At 51.9% G+C, this 21,360-nt stretch overlaps 1 protein-coding gene across 2 annotated transcripts in view; it reads left to right on the top strand.

The window, feature by feature from the left end:
- ARFGAP3 (ARF GTPase activating protein 3) overlaps positions 1 to 12,634 on the top strand; it is a 54,621-nt gene extending 41,987 nt beyond the window's left edge. For both annotated transcript variants that reach the window (XM_060025790.1, XM_060025789.1), the window contains exons 13-16: positions 3,892 to 4,015; positions 5,485 to 5,575; positions 10,225 to 10,346; positions 11,550 to 12,634. In XM_060025790.1, the coding sequence (XP_059881773.1) occupies positions 3,892 to 4,015; positions 5,485 to 5,575; positions 10,225 to 10,346; positions 11,550 to 11,567 (355 nt within the window). In that variant the 3' untranslated portion in view covers positions 11,568 to 12,634. The remainder of the gene's footprint in view (positions 1 to 3,891; positions 4,016 to 5,484; positions 5,576 to 10,224; positions 10,347 to 11,549) is intronic.
- Positions 12,635 to 21,360: the final 8,726 nt, after the last annotated feature.

Raw genomic sequence — 21,360 nt, 5'->3', positions numbered from 1 at the left:
TCTCCCTTCAGATCTGTTAATATTTGCTTATTATATTTAGGTGTTCCTGTGTTGGGTGCATAAATATTTGCCGTTGTTATATCCTCTTGATGAATTGACCCTTTAATCATTCTATAAAGACCTTTGTCTCTTGTTACAGTTTGTGACTTAAAGTCGGTTTTGTCTGATATGAGTATGGCTCTCCCTGCTCTCTTTTGGTTTCCATCTGCATGGAATAGCTTTTTCCATCTCTTTACTTGCAGCCTATGTGTGTCCCTAAAGCTGAAGTGAGTCTCCTACAGGCAGTATATAGTTGTATCTTGTTTTTGTTTTTGTTTTTTTTTTAATCCATTCAGACACTCTGTGTCTTTTGATTGGAGAATTTAATTTGTTTGCATTTAAAATAATTGTTGAGGGCTTCCCTGGTGGCGCAGCGGTTGAGAGTCCGCCTGCCGATGCAGGGGGCACGGGTTCGTGCCCCGGTCCGGGAAGATCCCGCATGCCGCAGAGCGGCTGGGCCCGTGAGCCATGGCCGCTGAGCCTGCGCGTCTGGAGCCTGTGCTCCACAACGGGAGAGGCCACAACAGTGAGAGGCCCGCGTACCGCAAAAAAAAAAAAAGAATTGTTGATAGTTCAGGGTGTACTATTGCCATGTCTCATTGACTGCTTCTTGGCTGTTTCTGTAGCTCTTCTATTTGCTGCTTCCTCTCTTGGCTGTTTCTGTAGCTCTTCTATTTGCTGCTTCCTCTCTTGGCTGTTTCTGTAGCTCTTCTATTTGCTGCTTCCTCTCTTGGCTGTTTCTGTAGCTCTTCTATTTGCTGCTTCCTCTCTTGCTGTCTTCCTTTGTGATTTGATGATTTTCCATAGTGGTATGTTTTGATTCCTTTCTCTTTTCCTTTTGTGTTTCTACTATAGGTTTTTGCTTTGTGATTACCATGAGGCTTACATAAAACATCTTACAGTTATAGCAGTCTATTTTAAGCTAATAACAATTTAACTTAGATTGCATACAAAATCTCTACTCTTTTACTCTCCTTCCCTACATTTTATGTTTTTTATGTCATAATTTACATCTTTTTATATGTGTATCCACTAATAAATTACTGTAGCTATCGTCGTTTTTACCGCTTTTGTCTTTTAACCTTTACACTAGAGTTAAGTGATTTATACACCACTATTACAGTATTAGAGTGTTCTGAATTTGGCTATATGCTTACCTTCACCAGTGAGTTTTATACTTTCCTATGTTTTCATGTTACTGATTAGCATCCTTTCATTTTAGCTTGAAGAGCTCCTTCTAGCATTTCTTGTAGGACAAGTCTGGTGGCTGGCAGTTGTGTTTGTGTTTGTTTTTCCAGCACTTTGAATATATCATCCCACTATATTCTGGCCGTCAGGATTTCTGCAGAGAAATCTGCTTATAGCCTTACAGGGCTTCCATTTTATAGAATGAGTTTCTTTCTCTTGCTGCTATCAAAATTCTCTCTTTGTCTTTGATTTTTGACAGTTTTATTATATATTTCTTGGTGAAGATTTCTTTGGGTTGAATCTGTTTGGGGACCTATGAGCTCCATGTATCTGGATGTCCACATCTCTCTCCAGATTTGGGAAGTTTTTAGAGATTATTTCTTTAAATAAGCTTTCCGCCCCTTTCTTCCTCTCTTCTCCTGGGACTCCCACAATGCATGAATTGTGTTCTTGATGGTGTCCCATAATTGACATAGGCTTCTTTGCTCTTTTTCTTGTTTTCTTTCTTCTCTTCTGACTGGATAATTTCAAATGGGTTGTCTTCAAGTTCACAGATTCTTTCTTCTGCTTCAGTGGTCTGCAACCTTTTTGGCTCCAGGGACCAGTTTCGTGGAAGACAATTTTTCCACGGCCCGGGATTCGGGGGTGGGGGGTGGTTTCAGGATGGTTCAAGCGCATTACCTTTATTGTGTACTTTATTCCTATTATTATTACATTATAATATATAATGAAATAATTATACAACTCACCATAATGCAGAATCAATGGGAGCCCTGAGCTTGGTTTCACTTGCCACTCACTGACAGGTTTTGTTTTGTTTTTCAAATTTATTTATTTTACCTATTTACTTATTTATTTTTTATTTTTGGCTGCGTTTGGTCTTCACTGCCACGTGCCAGCCCTCTTCCAATTGTGGCGAGCAGGGCCACTCTTCACTGCAGTGCACAGGCCTCTCAACACAGCGGCCTCTCTTGTTGCAGAGTATGGGCTCCAGGTACGTGGGCCTCAGTAGCTGTGACCCGTGGGCTCCAGAGTGCAGGCTCAGCAGTTGTGGCACACGGGCCCAGATGCTCCACGGCACACGGGATCCTCCCAGACCAGGGCTCAAACCAGTGTCCCCTGCACTGGCAGGCGGACCCTCAACCACTGTTGCCACCAGGGAAGTTCCCACTGACAGGGTTTTGATGAGTCTGCAAGCAATTGACTTATTATGGTTTCTGTGCAGTCAGACCTCCCTGCCAATGATAATGTGTATTTGCAGCCGCTCCCCAGCGCTAGCATCACCACCTCAGCTCTACCTCAGATCATCAGGAATTAGATTCTCATAAGGAACGCACAACCTAGATCCCTCCCACGTGCAGTTCTGGTTCGAACCTACTGGGTTCATGCTCCTATGCGAATCTAATGCCGCCGCTGATCTGACAGGAGGCGGAGCTCAGACGGTAATGTGAGCGATGGGAAGCGGTTATGATTTCTGTCTCTGTGTTGAACTTCTCATTTTATCTGTGTATTATTTCCCTGATTTTATTGAGGTGTCTGTGTTCTTGTAGGTTGATGAGCTTCCTTAAAACAATTATTCTGAATTCTTTGTCAGGCAATTCTTTGGGATCAGTTACTGGAAAATTATTGTTTCCCTTGGTGGTATCATGTTTCCTTGGTTTTTCATGTTCCTTGGAGTCTTGTGTTGCTGTCTTTGCATTTGAAGGAGCAATCGCCTCCTCCAGTCTTTAGTGCCTGGCTTTGGGTGAGCAATGCCTTCAGTAGTCAGCCCTGCTGGAGATGCGGAGGCTTACTCAGACCTTTGCTATGGATGCACTCACTCCACACTTCTTATTCCTCTTGGGGGTGACATCTCAGGATGGTATGTCTTTTCTCAGTCCCACAGAGCAGGGCCAGGTGCTGAGAGCCTCCTGCTTGCTCTCCCCAGGGTGGTGCCCTGAAATGCTCGGGTTGCTGTGCCCTCTGTGAATCTCAGAGTTGGGCTGACTTTTGCACATGCTCACTTTCTGTCTGCAAAGGCTTGCCCTCACCATCCACAGGGGCATGTGCAGGGAGCCAGCTGTGGGGCCAAAGGTGCATGGGTGAGGCATGCAGAGCGTTGGAGGGCCAGTTGGGGGCTCCCCAGGCAAAGCGTATCCAGTGGTTTGTGAGCAGGCCTCCTCGTGGAGTTCGGGAAGTGGTTAGTGGAATGCACACAGCTTTGATGAGTTCTGAGCCCTGGCTGCTCTGCTTCCAGCCTCCGCAGCCCCTAAGCTGTGTCGGTCACCTCAGTATCCTGGGTGGGATGAGAAAGAAAGAGGCACCCTTGGCAATGTCCCACACAGCTGGGGAGACCAGGCACCCGCTCACCACCCTCTCACCTTCCCCCGTGGGAGAAATTGCAGGCCCCGTGGATCCCTCTTGGCACTGAGCTGTGCTGCCTTGGAGGAGGAGTGACATGGGCCCAGTGAAACTATTCCTCTTACCCTCTTTAATGCATCCAGTCTCGGATTTTTTGCTCCAGCAGTGTGCTGGACCCTCTCTGCCGGACTCCTGGACTCCCACAAAGGCATTCTCATCTGTGGGTGATTGTCAAAACCAGTGTTCTCTAAGGGGTAATGGGAGAAAACTCCTATTTCATCATCTTACTGACGTCATTCCTGTTTTGGCTGTTGCTAACTGTAGACCTACTGCTCGCCGCAAGCCAGACTATGAGCCAGTTGAAAATACAGATGAGGCCCAGAAGAAGTTTGGCAACGTCAAAGCCATTTCCTCAGATATGTACTTTGGAAGACAAGCCAAAGCTGACGTAAGTGCCCAGGGAGTTTCTGTGTGGTCCCCACAGAGCAGGAAGCCAGCAGGGCCACGGGAGGTGTGGGAGGAGGTGCTGGATGCTGAGTGAGATGGAGTCAGGCTGCAAGGGACCCCTGTCCCCAGAGTGCTGGAGCAGGACTCGAGCCCAGGTCTTTCTGACTAATCGCCCCACTTTGCCGCTCCAGCTAGAGGAGTGATGGGAAGGCAGGGACAGTGTCTCATCTTTCTCTCATTCCTTTCTCAGTGTTTTGAATAGCCATCCATTCGATACCTTTTGAGTAAATTTCAGGAGATTTTTGATACACCTGTAATTTACTTAGCAATTTTTTTTTTTTTTTTTTTTTTTTTTTTTTTGCGGTACTCGGGCCTCTCACTGTTGTGGCCTTTCCCGCTGTGGAGCACAGGCTCCCGACGCGCAGGCTCAGCGGCCATGGCTCATGGGCCCAGCCACTCCGCGGCATGTGGGATCTTCCCGGACCGGGGCACGAACCCGTGTCCCCTGCATCGGCAGGCGGACTCTCAACCACTGCGCCACCAGGGAAGCCCTACTTAGCAATTTTTTAACCATAGTTAAATGAAGTATACAGATAGATTCTCGAGGGTAGGTATATTTATTTTCAGAAAAGAGATTATTGCCTCTTTTCTCAGAAATGTTAATGAGCTTATCTTAGCGGAGTCTGGCTAAGCAGTAAGACTCAAATGGAAATGAGGAGCTTAAAGGTTTCCTTTTAATTGTGAAGCACTAATGTGCTTACGCAAAACTCTTAGAGATACGTGTTATTACTAGGCTTCCTGCACGATACAGAGAATAATTATTTCCTAAAGTACCGATTTTATTTTGTAGCAGTAGAAATTCCACTAGCTTTTTTTTTTTTTTTTTTTTTGCGCGGTACGCGGGCCTCTCAGTGTTGTGGCCTCTCCCGTTGCGGAGCACAGGCTCCGGACACGCAGTCCCAGTGGCCATGGCTCATGGGCCCAGCCGCTCCGCGGCACGTGGGATCCTCCCGGACCGGGACACGAACCCATGTCCCCTGTATCGGCAGGCGGACTCCCAACCACTGCGCCACCAGGGAAGCCCTCCACTAGCATTTTGAGTGTATTTAGAGTTGCCACTTGGCTATTCTCCACCCACTAAAATCTGCCTTGTTTTAAAGTTGACAACATTCAAGTTCAGTTAGGAAATCACCTAAGGCTATTGGGAGAGAGCTTCTTGGAGCGGCCTTTCCTGGCAGCTGGGTGAGAGCAGCACATGACAGAGCTGTCACTGTCACTCTCCCTCTGGGTTCCCCTCCACTGACCGTTGTTGGCCGTGGCATTGTGCGTTCACCTGTCTGCTTGTGACCCGCAGGACGTGAGCGTCATGCCGGCCCCCAGCCCAGCCGTGATAGCTCCTCGGTGATTCTTTCTGCAGAATTGCTCATGGTGTTTGGAGCCTAATGTTTCTTTCCTCCTGGTCTTGTCTAGTATGAAACCAGGGCTCGGCTGGAGAGGCTTTCGGCAAGTTCCTCCATCAGTTCTGCTGACCTGTTTGATGAGCAGAGGAAGCAGACGGCAGGTAATGAGGCTGGTCTCCACCGTGTCTGCGGCATGAATACATTTCCTCTGGACAGGGCTTTGTACTTTACCAGGATTGTTAGCGGCCATTATTTGATGCTCCTATGGCCTCTGTAAGTCAGGCAGAGCAGAAGTTATTATTCCAGGCTTTGCATGTGAAGAGACCAAGTCATGGAATTTAAGCGACGTCCCCAAAGTTACCCGGCATGTCATCTCCCTGAACCATCGTCACGGGCGGTGGGGTGCCTAGCATGGTGTGAACCTGGTGTCTGGCTCGTGTGGTGTCACAGCCTTGGAGGGGACAGCCCTGGGCTTCCGTGTGGCAGGACCCACTCCCTAACTGTGAGACCTGGGGGATTTCAGGTCACCTTCAGCCTCGGTCTCCTCCTCTGTAAAATGGGTGGGTAATATCCATACCTACCTCACCAGTTTGTACTGAGGCTGAAATGAGGTCCTTTATGTAAAGTGTCACCTCGGGGTCTGGCACATGGCAGGCCCTCCCAGGCCCCTCCCGGACGCCAGGGGTAGTCAGAGCAGATAGAACAGGTGAGTCCACCAGCCTCCGCCTCCCAGGGGAGACAGAATGGGGCTTTGGAGCCAGGCAGGTGGAGAGGAGGGTCCAGACCCCGATGAAGAGATGTCTGGGCCCCCCCTCAGGGAGTAAGCCTCAGCACACAGGCCCGTCACGGGCGTCCAGAACCAAGCGCCTCTCTGCTTGTCCCTCTGACCCTGAGCCATAGGAAAGCCGTGTTCCAGTCCCAGTCAGCCCCAAGTCAGGCCTCGGGGGTAAGGGGAGGGCCACGTGTCCCCCTTATGTCACGGCCGACATTCAAGGAGCAGGGTCCTCTGCGGTCATTTCAGGAGCCCACTCGTCAGCAGGAGCACCCAAGCGGGGGGGGATCTTCAAGGCCCGGGACCACCTGCACCCCTCGTCTCCCGTCCTGGAGGAGCTGGGCGTGGGCATGGAGGGACCCCACACGGGCGGCCACTGGGCCTTGCAGCCACAGAGAACAACTGTTTTCTGAGCCCAGAGAGAAACAGCCCCAACAGAGAAGGTCATGGGGGAGACCCGAATGCCTGGGGCCTTCCGTGTTGGGGTTTGGGGGCGTTTCAAGAGCCACCGTGGCCCCCGGGGTGAAGCGGGCGCTGCCCGGCTGCTGTGCTGCAGTGAGAGGGAGGGTTCTAGCCAGGTGGGTGGACCAGAGACCTGCAGGACACAGGCCCGGTGCGCGGCCCCTGGGCAGGGAGCCTCCTAGGCCGCCCTCTGGCCTCCAGCAGGAGCAGCTGCTTTCTGACGGGCCGTTTCCTGCACTGGGCCTGGGTTGGGGCAGGTGTGGCTCACGGACTTGTGTTCTCATATGCGAACTTTCGGTGTCCTGGCCTCTTGTCAGGGCATTTCCTTGTGCGGCCGCCCCTGGCAGAGGGGTGCTCGGCTTCTGTGGAGGCCTCCCAGGGTCCCGCCTCTGCCCCCCGTGGGTCAGTGCTGGGCTACCTCATGGGCGCCCTGGCACAGGGGCAGGGCAGTCCAGAGAACCTAACAGGTTGAATCTCACCCCTGGCCGTGTTTGTTTTTGTAATTCAAGTTACTGGAAGTTTCACTCTGAAACATTATTGTTTGTTTAAAAAAACCTTTCAGGGCTTCCCTGGTGGCGCAGTGGTTGAGAGTCCGCCTGCCGATGCAGGGGACACGGGTTCGCGCCCTGGTCCGGGAAGATCCCACATGCCGCGGAGCGGCTGGGGCCGTGAGCCATGGTCGCTGAGCCTGTGCGTCCGGAGCAACGGGAGAGGCCACAGCAGTGAGAGGCCCGCGTACCGCAAAAAAAAAAAAAAAAAAAACAACCTTTCAGAGATCAAATGAGCAGCATTTCCAATTGTTGAAGGAAGGCTGCAGCCAGCGATGACGTTTACCTTCCTGTCCCCTTTCAGAAAACAAAGGTCCATTGATTTTTTTTGGCCCTCTGTGGGTCCCAGACAGGCTCCTGTCCTGGGGACTCGCAGCCCTGATAGGACCATCCTGGGGTGCGAGGCTGCCCAGGGACCCTCAGCCCCTCCCCAGCGGCCAGTGGTCCTGCTTGCAGCACCTGCCCTCCCTCCCCCTCCCTCCTCCATCCCAAACCCAGATGGTTCAGACCACGATTACCCTCATTCTGCATCTCTCATCAGATGCCTTTAATAACTGCTCTAAGTGCAAGCGCACTGAACACTGATCATTAAATATTTACTTTTTATTTAGAGTGCATTTCAGCAAAGAGCAAAAGCTGGTTTTAAGAGAGTATTCTGTGTTCCTTATCTTAAATGTTTCCCCATCCGTGAAATATCAGTGCCACTAGGTAGATCACCTTTATAATTTCTTCAGGGTTAAGGGGAAGATTTCTCCAAATTAGAAATGCCTCCTGATACTTCCTGGGGGCGCGCTTTAACCCTGGCTTTGCTCCGAGGCCGCTCCTTTCCACGGTCTGGGAGGGAGTAGATGGGGAGCACACGTAAGCATCCACAGCTGGCACAGTGCCCGTCCCTGCCGTCACTCCAGAGCAGGGTCAGTTGGGGGACGGGGGACGGCCATCGCTGGGCACTGCCTCCGAGGGAGCCACTCAGGCTCAGAGGGAACCAGATGACAGAGCAGAGGTGGCTTTGTTCTTTGTTGAGAGCAGTGTCGGAACAGAAGAAGCTGGAAACCCAGCTTGCCCCTCTGGTGCATTTCTTTCCAAAACCTGGTCCTGATCATTTGAGTCTGAACGGGGCCACCCGGGAAGCCCAGGGCGCTGCGGACGGACACCTCTGTCCGGGCTCGGGGCGCACTGCCCAGGGTCGTAGGGGCTCCTGGCGCGTTTGCTGTTGTCCCTGGGTCTCGAGGCTCCCCGGAGGCACGTCGGCCACTCTCTCCTTTCCTCCTGGCTCAGGCCCGGGGTCCAGGAGCCTGGCCTCTTTGGGCCTGTCGGCCTCCAAAGCACTGACTTCAGTCGGCCGTCGGGCGGTTTTGTTTGGTGATTTGCTGAGCATATCTGTCACACGTCACAGCTGTGCGGTGCTGTTGCCAACCAGGTTCAGTTACACAAACCGGAGTCTTGTCAACCTGAGCAAAAAGAAGGGGCGTCTGTGCGCCCGAGTGGAGCAGCCACCGCAGCGCTTTGCCTCCACGTTAAACCTCCTGCCTCAGCTGTGCTCCCTCCTTTCTCAGCGTTTCTCGAGTTGGAAGCCTGTAAGTGGAGGCGCTTCTGCTGAGGTCACGTCCGCTGACCTCTGGGGCACAGCCCCCTCGCCGCTCCGGACCTCGCCACGCCATGGAGCAGCTGTGACTGGCCCTTTGCGCCCAGGATGTCACACTAGCTCTTCATTTCCTCTCAGATTCATCTTACCGGCTGGTAGCACCCACCGTGCTGGGCTTTGAACCCAAGTCCCGTCACTGGGCTGGGCTAGGCTGTCGCTCTGTCATTGGCAAAGGGCTACAAGACTCTAAAATGTCACGAGGGGCAGAGAGGAGAAGCAGCCGCACCTGTGGCCCCTCCCCGAGTGCTGGGCACGGGATGGCGCTGTGGGAAGACACACTGTCTCTCCGGGGTGGCGTCCGTGCCGGAGGGTAAATGCGTGCCTCCTATTTGGTTCTTGGAAAGGGACCTGGCTTCTGCTGCTGCTTAAGGGGCAGGCGGGTGTAGAGTGACCTGCGGAGCCGAGGGGCAGCTGGGCTGGCTCCCTGGAGGCTCTGCAGGGTTGGCGTTCTCTCACAAAGTCTCTGAGCCCCTCCGGCACCTTTTCACAGCTGTGTGACAAAAGTGCGCCACAGAAGCCCATCTGTCAGCTCCAGGGACCCCTTTATGTGTGACACCTCTGATGCGCTTCACCTGTGTGCAGTATGCTGCTGTGCTGGGACAACCAAAACTTCAGCAGCAGAAACCCAGCCGACAGCGGCCTCGGGGAGGGGGAGGGGTCGGCCGGCCCTGCTGAGTCCGCAGACAGCCCCACCCACCCCTCTGCCTTTCCTCCTGGGGTGAGCCTCCTCCCGCACTGCCAGAGGCTTCCTCCTTCCCTCCTTGAGGAGGGAGTGGGAGGGGGACAGCCCTAGTCACAGACAGCTACAGCGTCGCCTCGCCCCCACCAGTAACCCCAGAGCAAGCAAACGGCTCCCCTCCCTTGAGAATGCGGGAATCCAGGAAGGCTCTGATTGGCTAGGTCTGGGTCACGTTCCCATGCGTGGTTTAGGGGGCTGGGGGAGAGACCTCCCGCAGAGGAGGAGGGCTTGTACCAAAAGGGGGAAGAGATGCTGAGTCCGAAAAACCCACAGATGTCCGCCCATCTGCCATTGACTGAGTACTTCTCTGTCAGGTCTTGTGTTAAGTGCCTGGAGGAAACGGGCCCAGAGAGGGTAAGGAACCTCTCCAAAGGCACACAGCTTGGAAGTGGCAGTGCCAGTATTTGAACCCGTGGTGGTCTTAAGACCTAGTGCTGCATCTTCTCTCACCGTGGGGTCTTGCAGCTGCTTCATGGTAGGGCTGGCGCTGAAACCCACCGCAGGCTCCTTTTCCCTTAACCACAGCTGCTGCTTATGGGCAGCTGGAGGGGAGGGGAGCCGAGTTCTCCAAAGCCATCGGGTCCCTGGGCACTGGCTGTGCCATCCCTGCGGTAGTGACGAGCCAGTGTCTGCTCTGTGTGCAGGAAACTACAACCTCACGAGCATGCTGCCCACGGCCCCCGACATGGCCCAGTTTAAGCAGGGAGTGAGATCCGTTGCTGGAAAGCTCTCCGTCTTTGCTAACGGAGTCATGACTTCGATTCAGGTTAGTGAAACGGGGATGACGTTAACTGAGTTTGATGGTGGGTTCATAGTTTTGAAAATGAGATTCGGACCACTCTTCAACTGCTGGAAAGTCAGATTTTATATTATTGATTTATATGTTTGCTACAGTGTAACCCAGGACACCATGAAAACCAGAAATTATAATTTCATATTTGTTTAAATTTTCTAAGTTATGACTCTAGAGGAATTGTTACAGGAATTGTCATGATCATGACCTACTCTTTTCCTCTATTGAAACAGAAATATTAAGAAGAAAATAAAAAATTACCCATAACCCCACCTCCCAGGGCAGACTTCCGTTAACATTTGGCTTATTCTATGTCGATTCTAGGTTTCTGTGCAGATACCTGTTTAAAATTTGTAAAGGATTATATTGTGTCTGTGGTTTTGCACCCTCTTTTTCCTTCATGATGTTTTGTTATGAGCACTTCCGTGTAGTTAAAAAGTCTTCAGAAACCACATTCTGTTGAGTGAAAATAGATGTAATTTATTTAAATATTCCCCGAGTTGGATATTTAGATTGTATTTCAGTCTTTTAAATGAGGCAGGAGTGGAACGTGCTCACGTATAATGCTTTAAGGCCGGCTCTGATTATACGAAGGCGACTTTGTGAACCTTCTTGCTTACCTCCCGTTATTTTAGGACGCTATTGATAACGTGAAACATGGCTGTAGGGAGTAGGACCTAATCGACGTGGACTCTGCTGCCGCTAAAGGGGGCTCCCGGGTTGGGGAGGTGCCCCCACTGTGGAGAGCTCCGCGGCCCTGGGGCTCCTGCTGTGGGTGACACAACCTTTGGTTAGAATTCGCAGAGCTCTTTCGCGTCCCTTAGGGCAGCCGAGCCCACACAGTCCTTCCGCGGAGGTGACATCCCTATTTTTTATAAGTGATCATCCCCAGTTTATGGATTGAAAAACAGAGGCACAGAGAGTTTAAGGTGCTCCTGCAAGATCCCTCCGCTGAACCAGAATTTCAGGGTTCCTCTGTCCCCCCATCACACCTGCCCCCTGGAGGGCTCACCATGGGGCCCTGCACCCCTCACCGTCCTTCCCACAGCCCAGGGGCCGCAGCGCAGGCGCCAGGAGCTTCCGGTTCCCACTTCCTCGGGTGCGGGTTCCCGTCGCTGCGGCACCCGTTTTGGTGACGCTGATAGTCGTAAACTTTCGTGTTGGTTCTTTCTGTAGGATCGCTATGGTTCTTAATACTGACGTTGCGATATGTATTTCCTGGAGAAATTCCTCTTTAAATGAACCAGTGACCACATCACAGACTGCAGTGAAGACCAGCCAGTTTTGTGGATTGTTTTGCTACTTTTTCACAGGGTATACATACATTCCTGATTTTTAATATTTCTTTTGAGAAATTGTTATTTTTGGTGTAGTAGAAGCTTCCCTGCGATTTCTGTTTTGCGTGACTTCCTGCACACACCTTCCTTCTGGCATATCCGTGCACACCCCTGCTTAATTTCCTTGGACTCTTTGGTTCCAACAGCTGGGGGTCTGGAAACAAGGGCTCCTCCACCTCTCCTCGGGGGCGGGGGTGGGGGGGTGTCTCAGTGCTGTGAGGCTCATGGGCTAAGGGTTACCAGCATCAGCTGATACGAGGAGGGCCTGGAGAAACAAAATTCACGACATATATTTCATTAAAAAGGGAGCAAAGAATAAAAACAAAAGACCAAAAATGGCTGGTGTCTAATTTGAGATTGCTTCGTTTATATTTCCACATGTTAAGGTGATTTCAAAATCATGTTTAAAGGCGTCTGTCCCTTTGAAATTGTTTATTTTGGATGATCGATAAATTTAAAAATAATTTTCAGTGAGTGCTTTTAACAGCCTAAGCTTCTGCACTGCCAAGCAAATTAATCTTTTGACAAGGCGTTGCTGTTTGAATTTATGAGAAATGTAAGATGAGAACTCCCTAAGTGCATTTATAAATCGATATAGTGTACAGAAGTAAAAATGAATAAGGTAAGAAGACACACCCACAGAAAATATTCCAGTACATGGGAAAATAATCATTGTAATTGGGTAGTTTTCTTAACATTTTTTATCTTAATCTTGGTTTTCAAAAAATTACAGAATGTGTACAAATGAATAAAAGAAAAATAATTTGGCTGTGTTTTAGACAGCATTAGAATATATTGTTCAGCACATTAAAATATATTTGAAATTTGATGAACCAGAAATGTGGTTTCAACTGAATATTTTGTGAATTTTTCTTAAAAGCTCAAATTTGTAGACTTCTAAATATAATAAACAGTTGTGGCAGATCGTGTTGCCTACTTTTTTTTTTAACGAAAGCTTTCTTGATGAATCATAAATCAGGGCTCGTGGTGTAACATTGGTGCGCACTTGATTAGCTCGTAATTCCAGATGGATCTGTTTTTAGTGTGTGTGTGAGGCCTGAGGTGCAGCTGTCCTGAACTGAGGTGTTGTCCGTAGCGCCGGAGCAGGGCGGGAGCCCTTGTTGGAAGTGAGGTCACCTCCGCTGACCTCTGGGGCACAGCTCCCTCGCCACTCCCTCGCAGAGTGGCATCTTTCAAGCCCAAAACGCTGCTCTAACAAGGTGCCACAGCCCAGGCAGCCTAAACGGTGGAATGTACTTTCTCACAGTCCTGGAGGCGAGAAGTGCAGGCTCAGGGTGGCTTTGGAAGGGACTCTTTCCCGGGCTTGCAGACACCTGCCTTCTCTTCTGTGTCTCATCCGGCCTTTCCTCGGAGAGAGCCAGAGGTCCCTCTGTTGTCTCTTCCCCTTATTATAAGGGCACAGTCCTGTGGGATCTGGGCCCCTTTAACCTTAATTATCTCCTTAAAGGCCCCATCTCCAAATGCAGTCATGTTGAACTTTAAGGGGACACAGTTCCGTCCATAACAGTGTCCATGAGACGCTCCCACACTGAGTTAGCCCTGCTCCAGGCTGGGGCCTGGGCTCAGTCCACCTGCAGGAAAACCTCTGAGCAGGTTATGTTCCCATTTTACAGAGGGAGCGAGTGAGACTCAGTGAAAGGTCCTACCCCCGACGCTGAATGTGGCCTTGCTTTTCTCCATCATTGAACTTCTTCACACGAAGGGCCTCTGGACCGCAGGGCCGGGGCTGGCAGGAGCCCCATCTGGGTGGGCTCGCCCCACCTCACAGCACTACCCGCCCCATGGTGTTTTGTTTCGTAATCAATTTGCATGAGTTCTTCAAATAGTAAAGATGTTAGTTAATAATTGTTCTAACAAATCACATTTGGGATCTATTGATTAAAAAAGAAAATGGCGGGCTTCCCTGGTGGCGCAGCGGTTAAGAATCCGCCTGCCAATCCAGGGGACACGGGTTCAAGCCCTGGTCCGGGAAGACCCCACATACCGCGGAGCAACTAAGCCTGTGCGCCACAACTACGGAGCCTGCACTCTGGAGCCCGCGAGCCACAACTACTGAGCCTGCGTGCCGCAACTACTGAAGCCCGGCTGCCTGGAGCCCATGCTCCACAACAAGAGAAGGCACTGCAATGAGAAGCCCGCGCACCGCAACGAAGAGTAGCCCCCGCTCGCCACAACTAGAGAAAGCCCGCGCGCAGCAACAAAGACCCACAGCAGCCAAAAGTAAATTATAATTTTTAAAAAAAGAAAGTAAATGGTGATATGACAGTCCAAGGACCTGAAGGAAACTGGCCGAGACTGGGCTGTAGGGTTAAGCAGTGGTGCTTTGAAAAAGATATTTATTATGCTTTTGTTCTTGAGAGCAAAGCCAGTGAGGGCCAGGAATTTCTGTGCAATTGGGAAAAGCAAAGGGAGAGAAAGGGGAAGGGGAACGGGGTGTTTTACCAGAACAAGCTCTCTGTGAAAATGCAGCATTTTCTGATCACCTTAAAGAGCTGTTGGGAATGTAGGTGCTGCCTGGAGGGGGCTTTCCCAGTGAGCTTGAGCACAACAGTGAGACCATGGGGCTCCCAAGGGGGTGGGGAGCCTGGGGGGCCTGGGTGGTTCTGGGGGCCCGAGCAGAGCCTACCCGAAGGCCTCAGACGGACGCCAGGACTCCGGCCAGACTCCCCCCTCCCACTTGCTCACAGGCAGTTTGAGGCTTCAGGACACCTGTGTCCTTCTCGCCTCTGGACGCTCAACCTGAACACCTGGCTCCAATGTGACTCTCCCCCAAATCGTGCCACGCCACCTCGGGAACCCGGGGTCTGCTCGCTGGCCCCTTCCAGCTGTCAGCGCCTCCCCCAGACCTCCACTGTGCCGGGCCCCTCTCGGACCTGGGCCGGCCTCCTGGGTGCTGGCCAGCGTGCCCCTCCTCCCACCTAAGGCCCCATCCTCAGGTCTTCTTCCTTCTCAGTGACCCCGATCCCCCTTCTAGAGATTGCAGCCCGCCCCCAGACACTTCTGATGCCCCAAGTCCTGCTCTCCTTTCGCCTTTTCCCGTAGTTCCCTCCCTCGTCCTGTTTATTGCTTGTGTCTTCCCAGCACTGGTAGAACACAAGCGCCCTGAGGACAGGGTTGTTGGTCCATCTGGTTCACGGGTTCTGCCAGTGCCTAGAACCGTGGCTGGAACACATTTTGAGGGAAGGGATTCCGTCTTCCCAGCCCCGCCCTGCAGAGGGTGTTGTGCTAGCTTGACAGGAGATGCTGCAGCAGGAGCTGGGCCGGGCCTCAGGCAGGACACTGGGGCTCGAACCCTGGACAGACTTAACCCGGCACCACTAACCCTGTGCCGCAGTCCTTCTTTTAGGCACATTTTCCAGCCATCTCTTTCACCACCACTCGTTTTGGTTTGTTCATAACGCTTTCCCTGCCCACACCCCCAAGAGCCCGGCGGGCCCACTGCCATAAAAAGCAGGTTGCTAAGGTGGGCAGACGGGTGACAACCGCCCAGGACACACGGTGGGCAATGGCAGTGGCATAAGAGGATTCGGGAAGCCCGGCGTCAGGGTCTGGGTCTGCCACTGGGACTCAGGGTGACCGTGACCTCCCAGGGTCAGACCCTGAGGCCCCAGCCCTCCCCCAGCGGTGCTCCTGCGCTCAGGATGTGGTGTCACTGACCTTCCTCCCAGACCCGAAAACTGCTGTGCTCTCTGTGGCTACGTGGCTCAGACACCCTTGTTTGCACTGAGTCACGTGATCCATTTACAAAGCCACCTGTGCTCTCTCCCGTCCCTTCCATTCTGGGTCCATTTTCCTCTATTTGTAGTTCTTATCATTCTGCCCACCCAGGTCATTTGTCTCGCTGAAAACAACAGTGCAGTGGCAGGAGCGCCAGCCATGGGCCTGGCCTGGACAGATGGATGGACAGACGGACAGAGACACCGGGGGTATCTCTGACCACACAGGCTCCTCCCCTGGCCGCCACCCTCTGGGCTGGTCCCTCTCCGGGGCTGAGGCGCCGGGTCATGGGGGCCCCCTGCCCGCTGCGTGTCCCAGCTTTGCCCTGAGGATTTGGTGCTGACTCCCCACGCCTGGGTCACCCTTTTCCTGCCCCCATCCCCACCCTGCTGCCCTGCACCAGACATGAGCTCAGTCTTCTGAGCGCCCAGTTCCTCTCTTGCACTCTCTGACCATCCTGTCGGCTGGGTCACTGCGCCCTCGTCTGCCCCGCACGCCACGGGTGTGGGCCCTGGCCTCCCTTTCAGTGGCGCAGACGGCCCCGGGCTGCACGTGGGGCTCAGGCACCCAGGGCCCCGCCTGAGTTTAGGTGAACCCTGCCGGGCATTTGAGTCAACCCTCCTCCCTCACACCGGCCCCTGCGACCCCTCGCCTCCCCAACGCACCCGCACCTGGTCCTCCAAGGACCACCGGGGCCTTGGTGAGAGCCACCTGCCAGGCCCCTGCCCCGCTGCTCTGGCCGCCCTGCCGCCGCTCCCACCTTCCGCGTGCGGAGAGCTAGTGCAGAGCCTCCTTCCCATGTGTGCCCAACCCCACGGCCTCCACCCGAGCTGGCCCCAGCTGGCCCCGGCCGGGGGGACCCTGCAGCCCCGGGGGCCCCTCCTCCAGCTGCTCGCTTACACACAGAGGCCCTGCTGTCCCCCCAGCTCGCGCCCCCCGCCAGCTCCCTCAGAGTGATCCACAGACCCCTCGGGTCGCCCCCCTGTCGGCCCCCCGCGGGCCCAGGGGCAGCCAGGCTCTGTCTCTCCTCCGGGCCTTTCCCCAGCGGCAGCCTCTGCTGGGAATAACCCTCACGGGTGGTGGTTAAGAGCTCGTTCAGGAGGTTAACAGGCTACGAGGGGCGATGACGGTTTCACCGCTTCATCGTCCAAATGGGGAGGAGAGCAGGGCCCACCACCTCGCGGTGGGAGGAACGATGGGAGGAACCACAGCAAGTGCATGAGGCGCCTAGTGGGGCCCCCCTGCACACAGAAGGCCTGCGGCTTGGGCCCTTGGGTGAGGCCCCCGAAGGTAGGTAAGGCATCCCTGCCTTTCTTCACGGAGAAAGCACGGAGGCATGGAGTGTGCCCAGGATGTGCTCAGGTCACATGGGTAAATGCGGGTATGGGGGGGTGCCAGCCTGGGGTCCCCCTCTGCGGGGCGGCCTCACTGAAGTGGTCTCAGTCCTTCCTTCACTGAAGCACCCGCCGTGTGCTCTCAGCACACACCCGAGTGACCATCACCCAGCACCCAGCAGGCTCCCTGTGCCCCTTCTGTCCCTGTTCAGGCCTCTGTCCTGCCCCTCCCCGAGTTCCTCAGGCTTTGGAGGGGAGGCTGAGAGAGGCCCGACCTGGCTTCAGTGTAGTAAGTATAGGGGCGGAAAAATTCTTTTTCCTTCTACCCTCCTAGGTTCTCTGGCTGTAGAATTAGACTGACTAAAGGCAGATTAACAAGAGAAAAGCAAACACAAGTGTGTTAACACGTGTATCGCACATACACATGGGAGCACCCGTGGTTAGGACCAAGGTTTCTATAGCATCTTTTTTTTTTTTTAATAAATTTATTTTATTTATTTATTTTTGGCTGTGTTGGGTCTTGGTTATGCGCGCAGGCTTTCTCTGGTTGTGGCGAGCGGAGGCTACTCTTCGTTGAGCTGTGGAGGCTTTTCATTGCAGTGGCTTCTCTTGTTGCGGAGCACGGGCTCTAGGCGGGCGGGCTTCAGTAGTTGTGGCGCGAGGGCTTAGTTGCTTCGCGGCATGCGGGATCTTCCCGGACCAGGGCTCGAACCCGTGTCCCCTGCATTGGCAGGCAGATTCTTAACCACTGCACCACCAGGGAAGTCCTGGATTAGTGTTTGATCGAATAGCTGGGCTATAGCCCAGCCACATTGACATAAGACTGACCATCGCAGGTTCCAGTCAACCCCGATGGCCTATCGAATTTTCCAGTTTAGTAGCAATGAAGAATCGGGAACCACCATGATCTAAGGCTTGATATGCATCGTAAATCTGGGGAAAAATGCATTTAGGAAAAGCTGTCAACCCGTCAGCTTTCTCCTGGGGACAGGATCTGGAGTTGGTTTTTAAATTATTACGGTTTCTTTTTTAAAGTAAGTTCTCGAATTAAGCATTCCATGACTACAAAGATACACACAGCAGACTGGATTTTCACAAGTGATGCCCCCATAAAACCAGCACCAGAAAGTCTCCTTGGGCCCCTTCCCAGTCACTGTCTCCCATCGTGAGGTCTTCTCAAACCGCAGTCAGCACTGCTTGCTCTGTTCCTTTTTGCGGGTCTGCATTTTCTCACTCAACATTGTATTGATGGCTTTGTCCACGCGGTTGTTGTGATTTGCTCATTTTCAGCGCTACTTTTCCATTTTGTGAATACACCACGGGTGTGTTTCCGTTCTCTTGTTGAGACTTCTGAGTTGTTTCTGGTTGGGGGTTATTATGAATGAAGCTGCTATGAACGTTCAGGTATGAGATTGGGGGGGGGAACATCTGTGCACTTTCTGTCGTATGTACCTAAGGGTGGAACTGCTAGGTCACAGGGTGTGTGTCTTCGGAAGATATTGCCAAAATGTTTTCCAAAGAGGCTGTAACCATCGGCACGCTCACCAGCAGCGTGGGTGTCCCAGTTCCTCCCCCTCCACAGTCTCGCCGGCAGTGAGTGGCATCTGTCTTTTCACTCGAAACCTGCTGGCAGGTGAACAGTGCTCTGATATCGCAACACACCTTTAACCTCATTCCTTGATGACTAACACATCTGCACGTCCACGCTTGTATTACTGACCTTTTCCAGATCCTCTTCTGTGAAGTCATTCGCTCCTGTTTTGATCTTTATCATATTGATTTGTAGGAGTTTCCTATATATTCTAGAGACAGACCTTTTTCATAACTTTATATTGCAAATATCTTTTTTCTTAATTTATTTATTTATTTTTGGCTGTGCCGGGTCTTTTTTGCTGCATGTGGGCTTTCTCTAGTTGCAGCGAGCAGGGTAGCGCTAGTCTTTGTTGCGGGGCGCGGGCTTCTCATTGCAGTGGCTTCTCTTGTTGCGGAGAACTGGCTTTAGTTGTGTGAGCTTCAGTAGTTTGGCACACGGGCTCAGTAGTTGTGGCTCACAGGCTTAGTTGCTCTGCAGCATGTGAGATCTTCCTGGACCAGGGATCAAACCTGTGTCCCCTGCACTGGCAGGCGGATTCTTAACCACTGTGCCACCAGGGAAGTTCTGTGTTGCAAATATCTTTTCCCACTCTGTCTGTTACCTTTTTCTCTCTCTTAATGAACAGAAATTCTTAAGTTTAGTGTAGCCTAATTTATCAATCATTTCATTTATGGTTAGCGCTTTTTGTGTCCTCTTCAAGAAGGCTTTGCATAACCCAATAAAGATATACCCTTGTTTTCTTCTAGAAGTTTTGTTCGCTTTTCTCATTGCTTGATTCTCAATACACTGGGAGTTGATTTTTATGTATGGTATTGGTGTTACCAAATTCAGGTTTGGCTTCTCGTTGCTCAAGAATCCAATACTGATGGGACTTCCCTGGTGGTCCAGTGGTTAAGAATCTGAGCTTCCAGTGCAGGGGGCATGTGTTTGATCCCTGGTTGGGGAACTAAGATCCCACATGCCACACGGGCACAGCCCCCCCACAAAAAAAAGAAGAAAGAATCCAATACTTAGAGACAAGTGTTGCGTAAAAGGAAAGAAAGCTTTATTGAGGAAACTTGGAATACTGGGGAGAAGGTGAAGTCATGTCCCAAAGAACTAACTACCCTTTGTTGATCAAGGGGCAAGAGTTTTTTTGTTTCGTTTTGTTTTTTAAATAGTTTTATTTATTTGGTTGTGCTGGGTCTTAGTTGCGGCAGGCGGGCTTCTTAGTTGTGGCATGCAAACTCTTAGTTGCGGCATTCATGTGGCATCTAGTTCCCTGACCAGGGATCCAACCTGGGCCCCCTGCATTGGGAGTGCGGAGTCTTAACCACTGTGCCACCAGGGAAGTCCCGAGGGGCAAGAGTTTTTAAAGGGGAATTTCAGGGGTGCATAGGCAGGGGTGTAAGGAGGCTACATGCAGAACAGCACAGTTAGCTCTGAAAATCATCTTAAAATTGGTCGTATGGTAGTCTGATCAGGGTCATCTTGATTATTTTAAATACAGTTAATCTTCAGTTCCAAGGTCGGTCTGTTCTCATTTCCTTGAGGCCAGTTCCCTGAATTGTGTAAGATGGAGCAGCTCATGTCATGGCTACAGCCTGGTCATCACGTAGTTAACTCCTTCCACCTGGTGGGGGTTTCAGTGCCTATAAAAGAGCGCAAAGGATGCGGCTCAGAATATTATCTAAAGCTCTTGAGGAGGAACTAAAGGTCCTTGACTTTGTTTAATGACTAAACTATTATTATTTTGTCTTGTTTGACTATTTTTCTTTGCTTCTGTATTTTTTCATTTTTCTGATTAAATGTATTGTTTGATTAAAGTTTTTCTACAGACAAGAGGCAGGCAGAGGACTTTGCAGGGGTGGTTCTGTCCTAGGAAGGCCCCATAGGGTCCTGCTCCCTTGTATGGGGAATGGTGTTGAAACCCACTTATATCCACATGGATATCCCATTGACTCAACACCATTTATTAAAGCCGTATGTTATTGTTACTATTGTTAGTTTTTGAACTCTTACATGTTATTTCTCTTATTTCAACAATTGTGAGGGCTTCCCTGGTGGCGCAGTGGTTAAGAATCCTCCTGCCAATGCAGGGGACACGGGTTCAAGCCCTAGTCCAGGAAGATGCCACATGCCATGGAGCAACTAAGCCCATGAGCCACAACTACTGAGCCTGCGTGCCGCAACTACTGAAACCCACGCACCTAGAGCCCATGCTCCACAACAAGAGAAGACACGGCAATGAGAAGCCCACGCACTGCAACGAAGAGTAGCCTCTGCTCGCCACAACTAGAGAAAGCCCGCGCGCAGCAACGGAGACCTGGTGCAGCCAAACGTAAACAAATAAAAATAAATAAATAAATTTATTAAAAAAACACACACACAATTGCGCATCTTCTTAAAATTTTCCTTAAAACTGAAGGACCACACCTGTGCTGGAAGGACAAGCAGGGGCCAGGCAGCCGCTCCCCTGAAATCGGCCCCATCTGCTGAGCCCTGTGATGTGGCTGGCCCTACCCGGGCCTTGCCTATGATTCACTATCATCCCCATTCTGCTGGGGAGGAGACTGAGGCCCGGGAGCCAGGGGACTTGCCCACAGCACACAGGTCGTGCTCACACGGTAGAGCTGGAATTTGAATCCAGACACATCCAGCTCCATGGCTGTTTTGAAGGAGAATGGTGATGACAACGACGAGCATTTGAGGTGACTGTACAGTTCTCAGAGCATCCTGCAACCAGAGAGGAGCTGTGACTCTGGTCCATTGCTCCTGGCTGGCTCCGGCTGGAGGACAGGGTCTCGGAGCCCAAAGAGAAAGGCAAACCCACCTGAGGAGGGGACATATTTCAGGGTGGCTGTAGCTGAGACATTCCTGGGGCTTCCTGGAGGAGATGCAGACAGGGTTTGGAGGGTAGGGGTAGTGGTGGTAAGAGAGCCTCCCTGGAACTCACCCAGAAGACCGAAGGCGCTTCGGAAATGGCAGGAGTCTGCCTCGATGAT

This window comes from Delphinus delphis, chromosome 11, assembly GCF_949987515.2.
Source record: "Delphinus delphis chromosome 11, mDelDel1.2, whole genome shotgun sequence".
NCBI classification, from domain to species: domain Eukaryota; kingdom Metazoa; phylum Chordata; class Mammalia; order Artiodactyla; family Delphinidae; genus Delphinus; species Delphinus delphis.
Note: the sequence above shows the minus strand (reverse complement) of the source record. Positions and strands in the feature narration are given on the sequence as shown.